The sequence below is a fragment of the Mobula birostris genome, chromosome 25 (assembly GCF_030028105.1).
Source record: "Mobula birostris isolate sMobBir1 chromosome 25, sMobBir1.hap1, whole genome shotgun sequence".
Classification (NCBI taxonomy): domain Eukaryota; kingdom Metazoa; phylum Chordata; class Chondrichthyes; order Myliobatiformes; family Myliobatidae; genus Mobula; species Mobula birostris.
The window spans coordinates 37,562,364-37,585,216 of NC_092394.1; the positions used below are offsets into that span (position 1 = coordinate 37,562,364).

At 42.2% G+C, this 22,853-nt stretch overlaps 1 protein-coding gene across 1 annotated transcript in view; it reads left to right on the forward strand.

Annotated features, from left to right (window-relative positions):
• Positions 1 to 268: 268 nt before the first annotated feature.
• hsf5 (heat shock transcription factor family member 5) overlaps positions 269 to 22,853 on the forward strand; it is a 76,942-nt gene continuing 54,357 nt past the window's right edge. The window contains exons 1-2 of the mRNA XM_072243656.1: positions 269 to 815; positions 9,277 to 9,687. Of these exons, the coding sequence (XP_072099757.1) occupies positions 290 to 815; positions 9,277 to 9,687 (937 nt within the window). The 5' untranslated portion in view covers positions 269 to 289. The remainder of the gene's footprint in view (positions 816 to 9,276; positions 9,688 to 22,853) is intronic.

Sequence of the window (22,853 nt, forward strand, 5' to 3'; positions counted from 1 at the left end):
CCGGGGTCGTGCCATGCGCGTGCCGCGGGCGTTTATTCGCGTGTGCTGGGCATGAGCCCGAGCTCTGGTACTGATTGGCCAGAATTGGAATTTAAAAGGCGGTTTCGGGAACGCGGACTAACGGTTCCATCGAAGGATCGATCAGCATCGGAACCCGCCCGAGTGATTGGCACCGATCGACATCTGTCAGAAGGAGCGCTCTTTTCCTGTAAACTGCCCACTGCCACACTTCATGCTTAGTCAATCAATTGGATCGGTTCCCCTGATGAGCCCTGTTGTGAGCCGTGAAATGGAGGAGCTTCTTCTCTCCACCCCGATCAACCCCAATAACTTCCCAGCCAAACTGTGGCGCATCGTGAATAGTCCCCGGTACCGTTCGATCCGCTGGGATCCCCGCGGAGAAGGGCTCATCGTCGACCAGCAGCTCTTCGAATCTGAGCTTCTCGCCCCGATCAAGAACGTCAGCAACGGTGCCAAACTAGAGCCCAACACCGACCTGCTCTTCAAAACTACAAACTTCACCAGCTTCATCCGCCAGCTCAACCTGTACGGTTTTAGGAAGTTGGGACAAGGGAGCAGCGAGCACCCAGTGCCTGGCGAGCTGGGGGCAGGGGATGGGCTACTTCACCACTTCCACAACCCCAGTTTTAAACAGGATCACCCAGAGCTACTTGTCAACATGAAAAGGTTAACCAGTGCCAACAAAGCCAAGCTGGCAGCTGGGCTCCAGGTCAACACTAGACCACCCAACCGTTTTCAGAGGTATCTCACCAATTCCATGGACTCCATTGGCCAGACCAAAGGAGACAGACATGGTAGGGATGGAGTTACAGTTATAGACTCTGATAGGTAGTGGGGAGAGAGAAAGTTAATGGCAGGTATAATTAACAACATGGCTGTCTTTTTACCATACTAGGTATATGAATATCTTACTCTGGAAAAAAATTCACAAGGGTGCCTCAATATTTTGATGTCATTATATTCAGTTTTTCATTTTCATTTTCTCATATAATATGAACAGTTCTAGCACACTATAATTTATTCCTTATCATAAATGGCCCTTCAGGTAGTTTTGATGAGTTAGCTTTTTGAACCAAAGTGATCCTTTGACCCTCTGCACAAGGAATTGGAGTGCAGAAGGCAGTCATTCATTTCATGAAGCTTACACCAGCTCTTTGCAAGAACATTTGAATTAATTCTATTCCCCAGCTCTTTCCTGCAGATTTTTTTTCTCCCAGTAGCTATTAGTTCCCATTTGAAAACAATAATTGAACTTTATTTTTCTCCATTCTATGGTAACAGTTTGCTTATGTGCTGCTCCAAAATAGTGCTGGACTCGAGAACCAGCATATTATGCTCGGGGTTTTCTCCACAATCTCCTGCTGTTTTGGGCAGTGAAAATTATAGTGATTGTGCTGGAGAGCAGATCATGGAGATGGAAAGGCAATTACAGCAGGATGGGAATTCCAAAGAAAGTCAATATCTTGGGCAGTGTGGATTAGGCTGAGAGGTAATAAGAGGAATTGGAATGGAGGTTAGAAAAAAGGATAAAAACTGGAAGTAAGAATGGTTGGTTTGAAAAATGTAGAAACCTGGGTAGGAAGGGAAGAGGAGTTAGTTGGGAATGCTGAGAACTTCAGTACAAGCTGGAAAGGATAGATGGGAAGGGAGTAAGAGAAGAAGACACCCAGCTAAAGGAAGATGGACTCTCCAGCTGTTCAATCCCCCTTTAAAAAGCACCAAAACAATCCCAGACATCTGCGTAAGATTCCCTCCATTATTTTGTAGACCTCATATGCATGACCAAATTTAAAATATGTCAAATGATTCATACGTTTCCTGACCAGCACTGTTTCTGAATTTGTGCTCTAAGGACACAGAACTGTCAGTAATGAATTCAAACCATTTATTCCTATTCTAATTTGACCTCAGAGCAAGAGACTTGGCTGCCGCTAATCTGGGAGACAGTATATTCTATCTTTGCAGGCTAACCCGCCTATTCCAGTAATCAGCAAAAAATTGTACTCCTCTCCATTAGATGGTGAGGATTAATTGAGAATTGTTGAAATGTGGTTGATTGATTGCAGGATTGCTATTTTAGTAACATTGATGGCCAGAAATGTTACAAAACATTGTATTTCACTTCTTTATTAGATTAGATTAGATTATTACGTAGGACCACTGACAAAGCCAAAATGAACTTTGTTTTAATACCATCTCAGGAAGCATTGTAAACAGGTAGAGGCATGTTGTTCTTATGTAATAGACATCAAACAATATCCACTCAGGAAAAAAAGTGAAAAACGGACAGGTATGGAAATCTGAATTAAAAACAGAAGTGCAGAAGTACTCACTCAGTCAGGTACCATCTATGGAGAGAGAAACAGAGTTCAAGAGGCAGTTAATGACCACTCCTCAGAACTAGGAAATATTACTAAACAACAATGTTTTAAGTTGCACTGAAAAGAAGTGAAGGTTTCTGAAAAGATAGAGACAAAAGGAACTGGATGGTTCAGATGATATTGGTATCAGCTGTGGGGTGGGTGTAAATTGCACTTACAGAGGAATCTAATGCATATGGATAAGGCATTTTTTTTGCATTTGTGTACAAGATGCCTCAAGAAGACAATATCTATCATCAAAGATCCTCACCATCCAAGTCATACTGTCTTGCAGCTACCTTCAGGCAGGAAGTACAGAAGCCTCATCCTACCCTACTAGGTTCAAATGCAGCTGCTTCCCTTCAATTTTCAACCAACCTGCAAAACCCCAATCACCATCTCAGTATAACAAAACAATGACCACAGTGCACTACAATGGACATGGTGTTCCTTGTTCTGATTGTGTTTTCAATGTAAAAAAATTTGTTTTAAGATTTTCTTATGAATGTTATGTATCTATGGCTATGTACCTGCAATGTTGCCACAAGTAAGTTTCTCGTTGCAGCTGTGCATATGTGTCCTTAGTTTGACTTTGGTAATATGCTACATGATTCACTAATTAAATCTCACAGAAACGGAATTCACAATGACCCATAGGCATTACAAGTCGCTCCTGTGTAAAGTAAAATCCTAAAAGTGCTACTAAACTCCTTTGCTCCTATGCTTAAACAGTGCTGTTTAAGTAAGAGTGATCTAGAAATGTTTGGGCTTTGCCGAAGTGTCAGAGAACTAGAGAAGGAGTAATTCCTGCCCCTGAAAACTAACCACTGAATTCTGTCATAAGCAAATTTTTGTGTATGTTGAATAAGTGTGAGAGTGAATGAAGCTGTGATGAACCCATGGCCTATCACTTTGTTAGAATTTATGGTAACTCCATGACTTCATTTTTTCAAGGAAAGGAAGGAGAAAACTGAGGATGAAAATAAATCAGAACTAAAATAAATTACGAACAAGGTAGTAATTTGGTCTCTCATGTATTTTCTATCATTCTAATAAATCCTGTAATAATGATCCACTTTGGAAAGAGTTCCAGAATACCACTACCCATTGTGTGAAAGTTTTTTCCCCTGATTTCATATCTAAATTGTGCCTCCTTGTTCTGGAAATGTTTTGTTTTGAGAGCACAATTGTATCCCTCATGTATTATATGATTTTTAAGATAATTTTAAGTAATCTTCCATTATTTGTAGAGATAATCTATCTGGGAGAGTGCATTTACAAAGAATTAGGATGGGCTGATTGTCTTGAAAGTCCATCGAGTGCTGCCTATCAAAGTCATTTCACATGGAGAGAAGTTATGTTTTCAAGTTCAAAGCTTCTGTTATTGACAGGTGTCACCACAATTATCTGCTTTCCACACAGCAAGATTGACCTTATAGTGTAGTTACTGTGAAACTTTCTAAATGGAGGAGTCTACCGACATTTAATTTGGCAAAGCATGGTACCTGATGTCAGTCTTTCTGTATATGTCTAGAATAATGAAGAATAGCACAATTTTAATGGCTTAAGTAATTCACAGGACTTTGATGCATTCAATTGATAGATTAATTTGTCATGAATTCTAAAACTGAAATTCTACAAATCACTGCACTGACAAATATTGTCTCTACCTGGAATTCCAGAAAGGGGCCTCAGTTGACTTTCTTGGAGTTTGACACTGCAGTAGAGAACAGTGTAACCAGAAGAACTAGAGAGGTGTGACTGTTTTCCTTGGCAAAAGAAGCTTGAGAGAAGATTTGATAGAGGTGTACAAAGTCATTATTGACTTATAAAGAGCAAAGAAATAGAAGTAGTTGCTAGTCATGGATGGCTCCAGGATTCCAGATATAGTTACGTTCAGCAGAGTACTGGCTACAACCTGTAGTTCATTGGCAGCAGAATTGATGGAAATAACTTGAAAGGGAATTGTATATATAACAAAAAGAGAATCATTTATAAAGACGGGAAAATGGAATGTGCAAGGATTACTGTACTAGGAGGCAGCATTTATAAACATAGGAGGACGAGACTGCGCAGGCACGTGACGTAACAGCACAGCGCGGAGAGTTTAAAAAGGAGACCACCCTATACAGTGAGCAGCTGTCGGAGCGGGCAGCGGAGTGAGCGGTAGCAGAGTGTAGGGCTTTGGCTTCAACGGGCTTCGGCGGTAAACGGGAAGAGTCGAGAGTGAAGCACCAACTGTTTAGCGAGGTAAGTGGGTGAGTAGACTTATTTTTCCTGTTTCGTTCCTGTAGAATTAGATAGCATGCCTGCAGGGTTAGTGCTTTGTTCTGGGTGTCAGATGTGGGAATCCTGGGAGACCTCCAGCCTCCCTGATGGCCACATCTGCGCCAGGTGCACCAAGCTGCAGAGACCGTGTTAGGGATCTGGAGCTGCAGCTTGATGACCTACTGCTTATCAGGGAAAGTGAAGAGGTGATGGACAGGAGCTACAGGGAGGTAGTCATCCCTAGGCTACAGGGGTCAGAAAACTGGGTCACTGTCAAGAGAGGGAAGGGAAATGCCCGGACAGTGGAGAGCACACCTGTGGCTGTCCCCCTCAGCAACAAGTATCTTGTTCTAGGTGCTGTTGAGAGGGATGACCTGACAGGGGACGCCCACGGTGACCGGGTCTCTGGCACTGTTGTGCAGGAGGGAAGGAGGGAGAAGAGGAATGCGGTAGTCATAGGGGATTCCATAGCCAGGGGAACAGACAGGAGATTCTGTGAGCCTGATAGAGATACCTGCATGGTGTGTTGCCTCTCAGTTGCCAGGGTACGGGATGTCTCGGATCGGGTCCAGAATATCCTGAAGGGGGAGGGTGAGCAGCCAGTTGTCTTGGTACATGTTGGTATCAATGACATAGATAAGACAAGGGAGGAGGTCCTGAAGAGAGATTTCCAGGAGTTAGGAAGGAAGCTGAGAAGCAGGAGCTCCAGGGTAGTAATCTCGGGATTGCTGCCTGTGCCACGTGCTAGCGAGGGCAAGAATAGTAGGATCTGGCAGATGAATGTGTGGCTGAGGGACTGGTGCAGGGGGCAGGGCTTCAGATTCTTGGATAATTGGGATCTCTTCTGGGGGAAGTATGACCTGTTCAAAATGGACAGGTTACACCTGAACCCGAAGGGGACCAATATCCTGGCGGGAAAGTTTAATAGAGCTGTTAGGGAGGGTTTAAACTAATTTGGCAGGGGGATAGGAACCGGAATGATAGAGCGGGGGAAGGGGGAAACAGAAATAAATCTAAGATAGTGAGCAGTAAAGATGTCAGGAAAGACAGGCAGGTGATGGGGCAAATTTGTAGCCATTGGGATGAGTTGCAGTGCAATAAAGTTGCAGTGAAATCAAAGTGAAAAGTACCAAATACGGTCTTAAGGTGTTATACTTAAATGCACGCAGCATAAGGAATAAGGTGGATGATCTTGTCGTACAGCTACAGATTGGCAGGTATGATATTGTGGCCATCACAGAGACGTGGCTGAAGGATGCATGTCTCTGGGAGCTGAACGTCCAAGGGTACACGGTGTATCGGAAGGATAAGAAGGTAGGCAGAGGGGGAGGTGTGGCTTTATTGGTAAGAAATGATATTAAATCATTAGAAAGAGGTGAAAGAGGATTGGAAGGTGCAGAATCTTTATGGGTTGAGCTAAGAAATCGCAGGGGTAAAAGGACCCTGATGTCAGTTATTTATAGGCCTCCAAACAGCTGCAGTGATGAAGACTACAAATTACAACAGGAAGTAGAAAAGGCTTGCCAGAAGGGCAGTGTTATGATAATTGTGGGGGATTTTAACATGCGAGTGGATTGGGGAAATCAGGTCGGCACTGGATCTCAAGAGAGAGAATGTGTAGAATGTCTACTAGATGGCTTTTTAGAACAACTTGTTGTTGAGCCCACTAGGGGATCGGCTGTACTGGATTGGGTATTGTGTAATGAACCGGAGGTGATTAGAGAGATTGAGGTGAAGGAACCCTTAGGAGGCAGTGATCATAACATGATTGAGTTCACTGTGAAATTTGAAAAAGAGAAGCCGAACTCTGATGTGTCAGTATTTCATTGGAGTAAAGGAAATTACAGTGGCATGAGAGAGGAACTGGCCAAAGTTGACTGGAAAGAGACACTGGCGGGAAAGACGGCAGAGCAGCAGTGGCTGGAGTTTATGCGAGAAGTGAGGAAGGTGCAAGACAGGTATATTCCAAAAATGAAGAAATTTTCGAATGGAAAAGGATGCAACTGTGGTTGACAAGAGAAGTCAAAGCCAAAGTTAAAGCAAAGGAGAGGGAAAATTTAGTGGGAAGACAGAGGATTGGGAAGTTTTTAAAAGCTTAAAAAAAGAAACTAAGAAGGTCATTAAGAGGGAAAAGATTAACTATGAAAGGAAGCTAGCAAATAATATCAAAGAGGATACTAAAAGCTTTTTCAAGTATATAAAGAGTAAAAGACAGGTGAGAGTAGATATAGGACCGATAGAAAATGATGCTGGAGAAATTGTAATGGGAGATAAGGAGATGGCGGAGGAACTGAACGAGTATTTTGCATCAGTCTTCACTGAGGAAGACATCAGCAGTATACCAGACACTCAAGGGTGGCAGGGAAGAGAAGTGTGCGCAGTCACAATTACGACAGAGAAAGTATTCAGGAAGCTGAATAGTCTAAAGGTAGATAGATCCCCCGGACCAGATGGAATGCACCCTTGTGTTCTGAAGGAAATAGCTGTGGAGATTGCGGAGGCATTAGTGATGATCTTTCAAAAGTCGATAGATTCTGGCATGGTTCTGGAGTACTAGACGATTGCAAATGTCACTCTGCTATTTGAGAAGTGGCAAGGAAGCAAAAAGGAAATTATAGACCTGTTAGCTTGACATCGGTGGTTGGGAAGTTGTTGGAGTCGATTGTCAAGGATGAGGTTACAGAGTACCTGAAGGCATATGACAAGATAGGCAGAACTCAGCATGGATTCCTTAAAGGAAAATCCTGCCTGACAAACCTATTACAATTTTTTGAGGAAATTACAAGTAGGCTAAACAAGGGAGATACAGTGGATGTTGTATATTTGGATTTTTAGAAGGCCTTTGACAAGGTGACACACATGAGGCTGTTTAACAAGATAAGAGACCATGGAATTATGGAAAAGTTACATATGTGGAAAGGGCGTTGGCTGATTGTCAGGAAACAGAGAGTGGGAATAAAGGGATCCCATTCTGGTTGGCTGCCGGTTACCAGTGGTGTTTCACAGGGGTCCGTGTTGGGGCTGCTTCTTTTTACATTGTACATCAACAATTTGGATTATGGTATAGATGGCTTTGTGGCTAAGTTTGCTGACGATACGAAGATAGGTGGAGGGGCTGGTAGTGCTGAGGAAACAGAGAGTCTGCAGAGAGACTTGGATAGATTGGAAGAATGGGCAAAGAAGTGGCAAATGAAATACAATGTTGGAAAGTGTACGGTTATGCACTTTGGCAGAAGAAATAAATGGACAGACTATTATTAAAATGGGGAAAGAATTCAAAGTTCTGAGATGCAACGGGACTTGGGAGTCCTCGTACAGGATACCCTTAAGGTTAACCTCCAGGTTGAGTCGGTGGTGAAGAAGGCGAATGCAATGTTGGCATTCACTTCTAGAGGAATAGCGTATAGGAGCAGGGATGTGATGTTGAGGCTCTTTAAGGCGCTGGTGAGACCTCACTTGGAGTACTGTGGACAGTTTTGGTCTCTTTATTTAAGAAAGGATGTGCTGACGTTGGAGAGGGTACAGAGAAGATTCACTAGAATGATTCCGTGAATGAGAGGGTTAACATATGAGGAACGTTTGTCCACTCTTGGACTGTATTCCTTGGAGTTTAAAAGAATGAGGGGAGACCTCAAAGAAACATTTCAAATGTTGAAAGGCATGGACTGAGTAGATGTGGCAAAGTTGTTTCCCATGATGGGGGAGTCCAGTACGAGAGGGCATGACTTAAGGATTGAAGGACGCCCATTCAGAACAGAGATGCGAAGAAATTTTTTTAGCCAGAGGGTGGTGAATCTATGGAATTTGTTGCCACAGGCAGCAGTGGAGTCCAAGTCATTGGGTGTATTTAAGGCAGAGATTGATAGGTATCTGAGTAGCCAGGGCATCAAAGGTTATGGTAAGAAGGTGGGGGAAGTGGGACTAAATGTTAGAATGGATAAGCTCATGATAAGATGGCGGAGCAGACTCGATGGGCTGAATGGCAGACTTCTGCTCCTTTGTCTTATGGTCTTATTTACTTAATGGGGCAAATAATGTGCTAATACCCCATAAACAATATGATCATTGCCCTAATTTCACCACATTTCATTACAGTATAAGCATTTAGGGAAACTCAAAATAAGATAATATCTTTCAAATTATGATACTGTCATAAAAATGGACCCCTCCCCACCATCCTTTATTCACTCTTAAAAAACGATCAACTCCTTTATCCCCTTTATATTCTGTGGAACATACAAAGATAGAGCAAGCTTATTTCCAAATTTTAACTTTAGTAAAACTTCAGGAATTTACAGATATGAATAATTTGTGGAATGAAGTAATATTTAATTGGTGAAAATCAGGTAACTAAAATTATGAACTATAACTAGAAATTGGTGTAGAAAACGCTTGATGTTTTTGTACATCTTAGCTAACTAGTTATACTAATGAAGGCATTAACTGTTAATACCTCCATTAAAGTACAGTGGTGACAAAGTAATGCTGTACAGAATTTTTAAATATTTGTTCATTAATAGCAATAACATTGTAGCTCTGTTATTAGGTAAGAAGCCCATACCCTATATATGTATGTATAAAAGTTGACCACCGTATAATATAATCTCATTTGTTATGTTTTATACAGGACCTGTGACAGTTGGCCAACTTCAACGAACATTCCGCAGAGAAAATTTGTCCCCATACCCATTTTTGTCATCGACACACAATCAAAGTCCTTTACATACAGTGTCCATTAAAAATTTGTCAGGTTCTAACCCTGGTGGCCTAGATCGAACCCCAATTCCTCCACGTACATGGCACAGCTCTATTGGAATAGTGGCTGGACAAATTGATACCTCCTCGTCTTCTCCATTTTCTGATAAAGCAATTCCTTTTTCTGTCATACAACGATTTCCTACTGAGGTCACCTATAGTCTGCAACCAAATCCTAATAATGTGCATGTTCAAGGATCTCAAGAGATAGGACCTGCTGGTCAGAAATATACCAGTTATCTTACTCCTCCTTCACAGTATCATCAGACCTTCTATCCAACAGGTACTACTTTTTAATTCCATTATTACTGCCATTATTTTATTTGTTGTATTTTTCATATTAATTGAAAGTAAGTAATTGTGTTCTTAGTTTGTCCAATAGTTAACAGTCTTCTGACAGAAACATGGTCAAAGAGCTTTTCCTTGGTTTCAGATCCATAAGGGATTACAGCTATTATGTACTGGGGATGTATGGTATTTGTCTCTGTGCTAGTAGAAATTATGGTTTCTTACAGACCTTATAGGGAAATTTACTAGGAGAAGGTGATTTGTATATTGTAAAACAATTTCAAAATTAATTTTACATAATTTCTGAATAAATTATAGAATCTTAATAAATTATAGAATGAGTAGTAAGCAATGTATTATTCCAGAGATAGTAAAGAGAAAAAGGGACACTTGGATCTTCTTCCATTATGCTGCCACAGGACATTCTGGAGCTTCCAAAATTTGACCTGAACTTGGAATCAGACATCTGAGGACATGTTTCTTGGTTCAACAGAACATTCTTTCCCAAATATCGCGACCCATCCTAGTTACTTCTGTTTTCCATTTCACAGATTTTGCTTCCTACAAGCATGATGGTCCAACCTATACTACCTACTTTTCTCTTTGAGCTTTCCAATGACTTGATCCTATTACATTCAACATCTCTATTATACATTCAGTTTCCTCAGTATCTTTGAACTTCAAATTATTGCGGAAAGATGGTAAAGTCTCAAAGCTTAATTCATGTTTTGAATAGAAAAACGAAAACAACATACACCTACAGTACTATTCCAAATATAGTTTTGCTGAGAAGGCTTTACATCTTTACATTCACCCCTCACCTTTGTATCCTGCTGTGGACTTTGTTTCTGTACTTTGGTCTCTACAAGTGAGTCAAGCAACAGAGTGACAAAGAGGTACTCACAGAACAATCTTGTGAGTGTACACATTAATTGTCTCTCTGTGACTTAGTCTAACCATTTCACACTTACTTTCACCTCTAACTTCCCTTCCCCTCTTCAATTTATGAGTCCACATCTCAGGAGATGGTTTATCAACTATATATTAATTTCAAGGCCGCAGACTCACACAGTTATCTCCTTCCATCATGCTTCCTGTAAGCATTCTGTTTTCCCAGTTCCTTTGGCTCCATCACATCCGTTTTGATGGCAATAACTTCCACACTAGAGATCCTGAGATGTCTTCTTTGTTCATTAAAATTTGCCAGGACTCTCAACTATGTCTGTTGTATTTCTCATATTTCAGCTGTGAACGTCAACCCCAACGCCCACCCCACATACACACCCAGAAGTACTTAGAATATGGTTCCCCTTGTCCTAGCTCTGAACATAATTAGCTTTCACATTCAATGCCGATCCTATAAAATGATATCACAGACAGACACATCTTTCCCTTCCCATTTTATGTTCTGAAGAGGCTGCTTTCTCCACGACTGGTTAATTGTTCCATCTTCACAAATGCCAGTTGTTGATCTCATAGCAGCTCTTTCCTTCCCACTGTCCCATGACTGAAACATCCATTAACAGTGGGTCAGTTTTACTTATTCCAATTTAGTATAATTTTTTGCTCATGATGTGTTCTCTTCTACATTGGTGAAAACAAATAAAAAATAGATGACCACTTTTCAGGACAGTCTAGCCAGTTGTAACATTAATTCTGCATCCCATTCCCATTGTGCCCTCTCTGTCATTAGCCTCTTACACTATTCGAACAAAGTACAATTTACAATATAATGTTCTGATAAAGCATTTTACAAACCTAAGGGTTCAAGTGAAGAGCAAAACTGGTCAATTTTGTCACGTGGATGGCAGGAAGACTCATTTTTATCACATGATCTTAGATATTTTTACCAAGCTAATTATAGACTGTAATAGCACTGGAATAAATAGTGCTGCTACAGATAATCGACAGGAAAGTGCCCGAAGCCCTGGGAATTGGAGGCCAGAGCAAATTGCAGTCAACAATCAACAGTCAAAATTGTTAGTATTTTTCAGAGATAGTATCTTAAAATCTTGTCTAAGTAGCAAGTCTTAGGCTGCTTTAATGGAAACCATGGAAGTCAAGGAGGTAAATTGATCATGGGCATCTCAACAGAATGTTTCCTGATAATTTTGAGGAGAAACTGTTGCATTATTTCCAGGATCTGATCATACATACAAAAGCTTTACTGAAGAGATTACATCAGAGATTTGTGGCCTTGTGATAAAATCATGAGATGTAAAAGTGCAGCCAGGACTGTATTGCCTGTTTCAGTCAAGGAATCCCTGGAATCTTGCAGGCTACAATAGCGTATATAAACTTGACTTGCAGGATTCTTGGAGTCTCTGAGTCTCTAACCACTCTCCAGGTTGACTGCATTCCAGTTCCTATTTTCAGAAACAAAGACCACAAGAAGTTTCCTAGTTTCACTTTTCAATTTAGTTTAAAACAAGAGAATTGATTTATTTGAGATACTGTTTGTCAATTACCTCTGGCAGTGGATCATGCAAATTTCCATGTTTCCATTTTCCTTTCTTTTTCAATCTTTTTATTAATTTCAGCATCATAAACATTACAGAAGATAGATACAGAGCAATTGGGATTACATTATTGATAAATAGTTTATACAAGTATAAACTCAATTGACACATAATTAATGAGCCTCCCAAAATCTCAAAAAGTACAAATATGATATAGGAAAATATAAAGTGAAAATTAAAAAAACATGAAAAAAGAAAAAAAATTATACCTCAAAAGAAAAAAAGAAATCAAAACCAACTAGAAAAAAACTAAAGAAAAAAAGAAAAAGAATGGGCAATTATGGTACCTCAGAGAAGAGTATTAGTGTCGTTAACTCCGCTCTTTCCCCGTATATGGAGTAACAAAATAGATTTGGAAAGGGTCAAATTACATCATATGAAAGTATTGAATAAATGGTGTGCAAATCTCTTCAAATTTAATAGAAGGGTCATAAAAGACGCTTCTAATTTTTCTAAATTTAAGCAAGACATTGTTTGAGAAAACCATTAAAATGTAGTAGGAGGATTAATCTCTTTCCAATTCAATAATGTGGATCTTCTAGCCATTAGTGTAACAAAAGCAATCATCCGACAAGCTGAGGAGGTCAGATGATGTTGTTCTATCATTGGTAAACCAAAGATTGTAGTAATAGGATGAAGTTGTAGATCAATATTCAAAACAGTTGAAATAATATCAAAGATGTTGTCCCAGTATTTCTTCAGCAAAGGGCATGACCAAAACATATGAGTTAATGAGGCTATCTCAGAATGACATTTATCACATACAGGATTTATATGAGAGTGATAATGAACTAATTCATCCTTGGACATATGAGCCCTGTGTACTACTTTAAACTGTATCAATGCATGTTTAGTGCATATAGAGGAAGAATTAACTAATTGAAAAAAATTTTGCCATTTCTCTATTGGTAAAGTAAGCTTAAGTTCCCTTTCCCATTCGTTCTTAATTGAATTTGATACATCTGGATTTATTTTCATAATCATATTATAGAGAATTGCTATTGAACCTTTCTGAAAAGGATTTAAATCTAGAATTCTTTCCGTTATATCCGATGAATGTGAAATCGGAAAGGTTATAAGAACAGTATTTAAAAAGTTTCTAATCTGTAAGTATCTAAAGAAATGGGATCTAGGTAAATTATATTTATTGGATAATTGTTCAAAAGACATGAAAGAATTATCCAAAAATAAATCAGAAAAATGAATTATACCTTTAGTTTTCCAGACTAGATAGGCTTGATCCAAAAAAGGTTGAAAAAGAAAATTGAATAGAATAGGGCTTGCTAAAATAAATTGATTCAATCCAAAAAATGTTTCCATTTTTGTTTACAACAACTCAGCCTATCAAGTTTATTCAGGCTCACAGAGTAATCCCACTCCCCCACTTATTTTCCTTACAACCTATTCTGTTCACATTCCTATTCCACCTTCATTAAGTATGTTTACAGTGACCAATTAACCTACCAAGACACATTAATGGTATGTGAAAAGAAACCAGAGCATTTGGCAGAAATCCATAATGTCACTGGAAAGAATGGGCAAATTTCGCACAGATGGCTTTAGGGGTCTAAATTGAACTCATATAGCTGGAACTGTGAGGCAACAGCTCCAGTTGCTGCACCATTATACCACCCAGAGCTACTAGGATGCACTAATAATTACATAACTGAGCTTGAAAGCAACATGGTTACTGGGTTTTAAGGCTTGCCATAGTTCATAGCTATCTTGTGAAGCTCTTTGTACAAGCTAATTCCCCACACAAGAATCAATTCAGGAATATCATTGTGAATACCATTGATGCACTCAAGCATAGGTTTAGTTGCCTTGACTCATCAGGTACCCAAAGGGAAGGTATTGACATTTCTGGAGATTTGCCTCATATTCATAGTAGAGACTACTTGTTACCATCAGCTATTTTGCCAGATGGCCAAACTTGGGGTGTCATAACAGGAAGAGGAAAAAGAAGGTAAAGGGGACAGAGCAGAAAATACCAGAAATTTTCAGCAATTTAATGAGGGAGAAAAATATTTATTTTTTTATTGACGGCAATGACCTTTCATCAGAACTGGGAAACTTTTAAGTTTCAGAGAATGGCCAAAACATGGAAAGAACAAATAGGAAGTTCACATTAGGGTGTGAAGCAGGAAATATTGAATGACTAAAATGGTTATGAAGCCAGACAAAAGAAGATAATAATGACCAGTAAATAACAACCAGTATGTCTGAGAAATGCACAAAGAAAAGAGCACATTAAAATTAATATAACTAGAGAAAGGAAAAACTATTCTGTGATCGTTGAAAACGTGAGATGCAAGGTTAGATTGGCTGACTATATGAAGTAGTTGAATTCATTGTCAAATCAGAAGGAAATAATTTGTTTAGGTGGAGGATGTGGTTAACTTCAAACATCTTTTTGAGTTTCATTGTAAAAGTCTCCCAGGCCAAAGACAGAAAAGTCATTGTGGTTAAGGGCAGCTAAAAGCTCAGGATTACCTCTGAAGACTGAACAGGTATTCTGAAAACCATAATCACACAATTTCCATTTGTTTTCCTGAATATAAGAGACCTCATTGTGAAAGCCAACAATGAGGCAGCATGTGGGAACGTGAGATGCTCCAACTAAGGGGGATATCCTCCGCCATATAATTGAAGAATGTTAATCAGATGCATTAAACTCAAGTCAGTGTTGTTGCATGATGTACCCTCCACAAGTTACGATCATCAGGTAGCCTTTCAAATACTTTACCTTGAAGATCAAAGTGATGAGGTCCGCTGGCTCCACGAAGATCAATTCATCTGATTTCCTAGGTTCATGTTCACTAATTAATTGACTGGCAACTGCAAGGATAATGAGAGATGGATGGGTGAGGGGATCAGAAATAGGCTATTAAACTCCTGTTAGATCACTTTCTCACTGTAGTGACAACAGATCTGTTCTCCACAATATTACTGGGTAGTACCTGCAGAGCTTACTCAGTGACTTCGTGGAGGACAAAGTAGCTGGCACCACAATCCACAAATTCCTTTCTGTTAAGAAGCCCAATGGCAGCATGGTTGTAACAAAATATTCAAGTTTATTAGACACTATATGGTATTGGCTTCCACAATTCTCTATTAGTAAAATGGATTCCAGTTTCCGTATCATGCCATCGACCAAGATGGCATTAGGTTTCTTCATCCTCCTGGGTGGGATCTGACTTCTTCAGAGAAGACTCTCCAATGTAGCAAGCATTTGGTTTATTACACAAATCTGGCTTTATACTGAATTGACTATGCTGGGTTCTCATCTGGTTCCTATTCAGTAAGTGACCCTCTACTGACATTAGAGGCAGTCCAAAAGAGTTATACTAATTCATGTGACGAAGGGATTTTTTATCATGAGCAGATGAAGAAATTAGATTTATATTCTTCGGAGTTTAGAACGGAAGGAGTAAACTTATTGAAATGTATAGTATACATTAAGAGAAATAGTAGGGTAAATGGGATCATCTCAAATGAAGAGGAATAGTCACAAGATGTTGTTTAAAATAGAGGTGTATAAGAATTTATTTCTGTAGAGAGTAGTAAATCTCTGCAATTTTCCACCCTGGAGGGTTATGGAGACTAAACAAATAAAGATTATGTAAATACATTTGTGAAATATGTGGAATTGATAACTATGGAAACAGAGGAGGAAATCAGGCCCGAGGCAAATCATATATGAATAGCGGGGTAGGCTTGAAGGGTTAAGTGACATATTCCAAGTACTTTATGGATATCCAACCCTTTTCCCCCAGAGGTATAGCATGTGGTTGTCCTTCCATCATGCATGGAAGCTGCTTGGTATACCTAATGTGTTCAGATGCAAGAATCCTTCTTTTAAGCTAGCCTGTTAGAGATATTTGACGCCAGACTTCGAACTAGTACCTGTAACAGTAATAGACATGATGCAATTCATTCTTGTTCATAATTGAGATGGTAGTTGCTTTTTGTAAACTTGTTCCAAGAAGCATGGTATTGCTTTTTTCAGGGATCTGCTATCACAATACAATAAAGGGTCAACTACAGCCATGTGGCTACTGTAAAATAGTTTGTGCAATGAACCCATATTTATGTTTGAATTGCAAAAAAAGTTTGAACAATAAATATATTTAGCAAAACAGCAGGGACAGCATTTTTGAAGTGAAATGCTACTTGCCTTGCTGCAGCTGCATAATTACATAGAACATGGAACAGTACAGCACAGGAACAGGCCCTTTGGTCCACAGTGTTGTGCTGAACCAAATAAATTAGTAATTAAATGACCTATAAAACTAATCCCTCATGCCTTCACAATGTTCATATCCTTCCATTCATGTGCCTATGTAAACATCTCCTAATGTATCTGCCTCTACCACCACCTCAGGCAGTGCATTCCAGGCACGCATCACTCTCTATGTAAAAAACCTGTGCCTCACGTCTCTCTTGAAACTACCCCTCCAGTACCTCAACTCAAATGCATGCCCTCCAGTATAGACATCTCAACCTTGGGAAAAAGATGCTTTTGTCTACTTTATCCATGCCTCTCTTAATCTTATAAATCTCTATCAGATCTCCCCTCAGCCTCTGCCACTCCAGAGAAAACAAAACAAATTCGTCCAACTTCTCATTGTAGCGCATGCCCTCTAATCCTGGCAGCATCCTGCTAAACCTCTTCTGCACCATCTCCAAAGCTTCAACATCCTTCCTATAAGAGAGTGATCAGAACTATATGCGGTACTCCAGATGCAGTCTAATTAGAGTTTTATAAAGCTGCAACATAATTTCCTGACCTAAATAATGTAGGTAATCTTTTCCCTCTTATAAGGTAAGCTGAGGGTGAAAAGGGTAAGATTTAAACGGGACCCAACCAGTTAGGCCTCAAAGCTCTCCCATTTCTTTCTGGACACCAGACCCAACTAGTTCCCCTCCACCACCATTCTCCTCCATCTGGCAGAACTGGTCCTCACTCTCAATAATTTTTCCTTTGGCTCCTCCTACTTCCTTCAATCAAATGGGCATTCAAGTGAGTCCCAGCTATGCCTGCCTTTTTGTCAGCTGTGTGGAACAGTATATGTTCCAAGCCTACACTGGTTTCACTCCCCAACTTATCCTACACTACACCAACGACTGCATTGGTGCTGCTTCCTGCATCCATGCAGAGCTTGTCGACTTCATCAACTTTGCCTCCAACTTCCACTTTGCCCTCAAATTTCCATAACCCATTTCTGATACGTCTCTCCCCTTTCTCGATGTCTGTCTTTATCTCTCGATGTCTGTCTTTATCTCAGCTTATCTACTGATACCTTTTATAAACCCACTAATTCTCTGAGCTACCTGGACTACACCTCTTCCCACCCTGTTACTTGTAAAAATGTCACCCCCTTCTCTCAACTCCTCTGTCTGTGCCACATCTGCTCTCATGATGAGGCTTTTCATTCCAGAGCTAAGGAGGTGTCCTCCTTCAAAGAAAGGTGCTTCTCTTCCTCCGCCATCAACGCTGCCCTCACCCATATCTTTTCCGTTTCGCACATGTCTGTCCTCACCCCACCCCACCAGCCTCTGCGTCCAGCACGTAATAATCTGTAACTTCCGTCATTTCCAATGGGATACCACCACCATGTTTATCTTTCAATTCTCCTCCCTCATTTTCTGCTTTTCACAGGGATTGCTCCCTATGTGACTCCCCTTCCATTCGTCCCTCCTCACTGATCTCTCTTGTGGCACTTACCCTTGCAAGCAGCACAAATGCTACACCTGCCCCTACACCTCCTCCCTCTCTACTATTCAGAGCCCAAAAAGTCCTTCCAGGTGAGGTGACACTTCACCTGTGAATCTGTTGGAGTCATTTATGTTACAATGGAACGTGGCAAATGAGGTGAACCCAAGTGCAGGACACAGGCACGGAGATTGAGTTATGATGCTTACACGGGCATAAGCACCGAACAGCAAACAGGAGGGATCTTGACACAGAGCCTTAACTCAGAGACTTGACATGGAGCTAAACTTAGAACAAGCAGTTCTAAGTGGTGGGGAAACGTTAGTTATTACACAGGAAAAAGACCAACGATCTGGCAACTAGTGGTTGTAACGTCGGGGTTCTTATACTGCATTTCCTGATGGAAACCAGATGTGCTGTCATCAAAGAAAATTAGAAGCAGTTCGGAAATTAACATTTGGAACCGTGGCACAATCAAAGGAAATTAGAGGAAACCTCCGGGCCGTATCCCTCCCAATCAACCAGGTACTGGAGGCCTCTGCCTCGGCAGCACACATCCAGTATTCGCCGGACGGTGTATGCTGGGTGGTCGTCAATGATCTGGGCGGCTGGAGGGAGTTCGGCAGGAGGGCACAAAGGGCTGACAGATACAGGTTTCAGTTGGGAGATGTTGAATGTAGGATGAATCTGCATAGACTTTGGCAATTTGAGTCTGACCACCAAGGGGTTGATTATACTCTCAATCTCGAATGGTCCCAGGTAGCGAGGGGTGAGTTTCCTGGGTTCATTCTTGAGGGGAATGTCTTTAGAAGAGAGCCAAACCTTCGCCCAGATCGATAATCAGGTGCAGGAATCCGATGGCGATTGGCAATCCTCCGGTTGCGGTCGGTTGACTGGAGCCGGGCCGTGCATGTGTCTTCCCAGATCTTGCGGCACCGACGGAGATGGGCCTGAACAGAAGGCACAGCAATGTCATCTTCATGAGTGGAGGACAGAGGGGTTTGGTAACCGAGGGAGCCATTCCGGTGGCGGTGCTGACCAGGGAGTTGTGGGTGTACTCTACCCAAGCGAGATGGGTGCTCCAGGAAGGCAGGTTGTTGGTGGTTATGCAGCACAATGCTGCTTCCAAATCCTGGTTAGCTTGTTCTGTTTGACCATTCAACTGCAAATGAAAGCCGGACCACAGACTTACTGAGGCTCCAAGGGCTTGACAAAAAGACCTCCAGACTTAAGAGACGAATTGGGGAACCTGGTCAGAAATAATGTCAGAGGAAATCCCATGAGGGCGGAAGACGTGATGGATGAGAAGTGCGGCTGTTTCCCAGGCTGTAGGGAGTTTGGGAAGGGCTATGAAATGCACGGCTTTGGAGAAGTGGTCCACCACAGTGAGTACGGCAGTGTTCCCATGTGAAGGGGGTAGTCCTGTAACGAAATCCAGCGCAATGTGCGACCAAGGGCAGCTAGGGACAGGTAGGGGACAAAGCAATCCAGCAGGTGGTCGGTGGGAGGCTTTTCCGTGGGCACAAACAGAACAGGCAGAGGCGAAGGAACGGGTGTCAGCATCCATGGAGGCCCACCAGAAATGTTTCTTCAGATGGGACAGAGTCTGATCAATTCCGGGATGGCAGGCGAAATGAGAAATGTGCCCCCACTGGAGAACCTGTGACCGCACAGAATCGGGCACAAAGAGGCGACTGGAGGGTCCGTTGCCTGGGTCAGGTTGAGTCCGTTGGGTCTCTTTGATTACGGACTCAATTTCCCAGGTGAGGGCAGCCACTACACAGGATGGTGGAAGGATGGTCTCGGGGTTGGGAAGGTCCTCCTTGGAAATGTATTGACAGGAGAGAGCATCGGACTTCCCATTCTTGGACCTCGGACAATAGGTGAGTGTGAGCCTGAAACAACTAAAAAATAATGCCCAACGGGCTTGCTGGGAATTCAGGTATTTGGCGGTTTGGATGTATGCAAGGTTCTTGTGATCAGTCCAGACGATAAACGGATGTTCCGCTCCCTCCAGCCAGTGCCTCCACTCCTCCAAAGCCAGTTTGACGGCCAGTAATTCCCGGTTCCCTATGCGTAATTTCATTCGGCGGGGAACAGCCAGCGAGAAAAGAAGGCACAAGGATGAAGTTTTTGGTCAGGGCAGGAACATTGGGAGAGGACCACTCCCACCCCAGAGTTGGAGGTGTCGGCCTCCACAACGAATTGACAAGAGAGATCTGGTTGGACCAGGATGGGAGCAGAGGTGAAACGCCTCTTCAGCTCCGAGAATGCTGAGCCAGCTTCGGGGCCCCAGTGAAAAGGGGTCGTAGGTGAAGTGAGTCGAGTAAAGGGTGCTGCCACCCGGCTGTAATCACTGATGAAACGACGATAGAAGTTTGCAAACCCCAGAAACCGCTGGAGTTGCTTGCGTGTCGTGGGCTTTGGCCACTCCGCCACCACCCAGATCTTTTCAGGATCCGCTCTCACTCACCGCTGTCGATGTTGTACCCTAAGAAGTTGACTGAGGGGACATGAAACTCACACTTCTTAGCTTTAATGAATAGTTTGTTCTCCCAGAGCCTCTGTAGAACCTGATGGACATGGTCGGTGTGTTCCTGAAGACGGCTGGAGAAGATTACGATGTCATCCAAATAAACAAACACAAAACAATTAATAAACTCTCTAAGGACATTGTTTATCAGGGCTTGGAAGACGGGGGGGCGGGCATTGGTGAGGCCGAATGGCATGACCGGGTATTCAAAGTGACCAAGAAGGGTGTTAAATGCTGTTTTCCACTCATCTCCCTCCCTTATCCTGACCAGACGACAGGCACTTCGTAGGTCCAACTTGGGGAAGATGGTGGCTCCATGAAGTGGTTCAAAAGCAGAGTTGATAAGGGGCAGTGGATACCTGTTCTTTATGGTTATGCTACTTAGGCCAGAGTAGTTAATACAGGGGTGCAGTGAACCGTCTTTCTTCCTCACCAAGAAGAAACTTGCGCCAACAGGGGAGGATGAGAGTCGGATCATGCCCGCCACGAGAGATTCATTTATGTAAGCCTCCATTGCTTCCCTTTCTGGCCGGGACAAGTTATACAGCCGACTGGTGGGTAGAGGGGCTCCAGGGAGAAGGTCAATAGCACAATCGTAAGGTTGGTGTGGAGGCAGGGAAAGGGCCCGTTGTTTATTAAACACTCGTCCCAGGTTGTGATACTCTGCTGGAACCTTGGATAAATCAGGAGTTTCAGAGGCAGACGAGGTTGCGGTGACTTTCACAGGGGAAAGGGCCGACTGTAGACAAGTGGAGTGACAGAACGGACTCCAGCTGCCTATCTTCCCAGTGGACCAATCAATGTGGGGATTATGGCAGCTTAACCAGGGGTACCCAAGAACTATAGGAGCTTGAGGAGAGGAAATTGGGTTAAATTGTACCTGTCCCCAATGGTTCCCAGAGAGAATAAGAGACAGGGGTGGTGTGCGGTGAGTGACTCGGGCCAGAAGTCTACCATTCAGTGCCTGGGCTTCCAGAGGGGTACTCAACGATTCCCAAGGAATTCCGGCCCAGGAAACTATGTCTTCATCCAACAGGTGTCCCTCGGCACCAGAGTCCACTAGAGCGGACAGAGGCAGGGACTGTTGGTCGTAACTTAAAGTAGCTTGGATCTGCATCCGGGTTCGGGGGACAGAAGGGAATGTTGTCTGGCTCACCATATATCCGGCTGATTATCCCAAACAGCTGTAGCCTACGCTAAGGCACTTCCCTGCAACAACCCCGTGATATAAGCTGTATTTGACTTGTCCATGGAGTACGTGGATGACTGCTGATCGAACACCAAGGAGCATTGCAGAAGGAAGGCCCGACACTTCCCCAAATCCCCAGCATAGTGTTCTGGTTCAGGTACGTGTGGCTCTCTTGGTGAAGGTATTGCTGACACATAGGGGGTTGCCACTACAGGCTGTCTGGGCTGGGCTGACAGTGTTCCAGGAGTGGGTGGGGTAAGATGAGTGGATACTCAGTCCACCTGGTCACCGATGTTCTTTACGTTAGCAGACAGGGAACAGAGGTTCTCTATGACATCCCAGAGAAGTTGATCGTGCAGACCCAGTGGGGAGCCCTGGCTGGTGAGGGCTTGTTGCAGGGTATTCATGTCCACTGGGTCCATAGTGGTCAGATTGTTCTGTTACAATGGAACATGGCGAATGAGGTGGACCCAAGTGCAGGACACAGGCACAGAGATTGAGTTATGATGCTTAAACAGGCATAAGCGCCGAACAGCAAACAGGAGGGATCTTGACACAGAGCCCTGATATGGAGCCTTGACACGGAGCCATGTCTTAGCATCAGAGCACTTGTCTGTAATCACCTGGGTTATATTATCCCAAATGTTGCTCATCAGTTGCTTACGTGTCCTCTTTTTACCTGAAGATGAGGATTTTTTGCACTTTTATTAGCACAGCATCATTTGCACTTTGGTCTCCATGCACTCTAGTTGGCACATGATAGGTAAACAAATGAAATTGTTGTCAGAATTAACTTGATATCTTTTATTATATTTAATTTGCAGTTTGTTTTTAGCAACTTCCGAATGTGATTTGCACACAAAATTTGGCATTTGCTATGGTTTATGTATAATTTTGTGTGTGGAAGCACGATCATTCTGAACAGCACACACAGTCTACAGAATTTAACCTTGGCATATTCACATATATTATGTGGTATGTTTGCCACATAGGATGCACATGGAATTATGTCATTCATTTTCAACTATACCTGGAATATACTTTCCTGTTTTCAAAGCATAGGAAAGCAGATTTTCATGATACCAATTCACTGCGGAATTGGTACCACAATACATTTCCTCTGAGGCTGCCAAATGACTTGCTTCAGGTGCAATGAGTGAGGTGCTTAATATTACTTCTCTGTTTCTGATATTTTCCAGTGGGT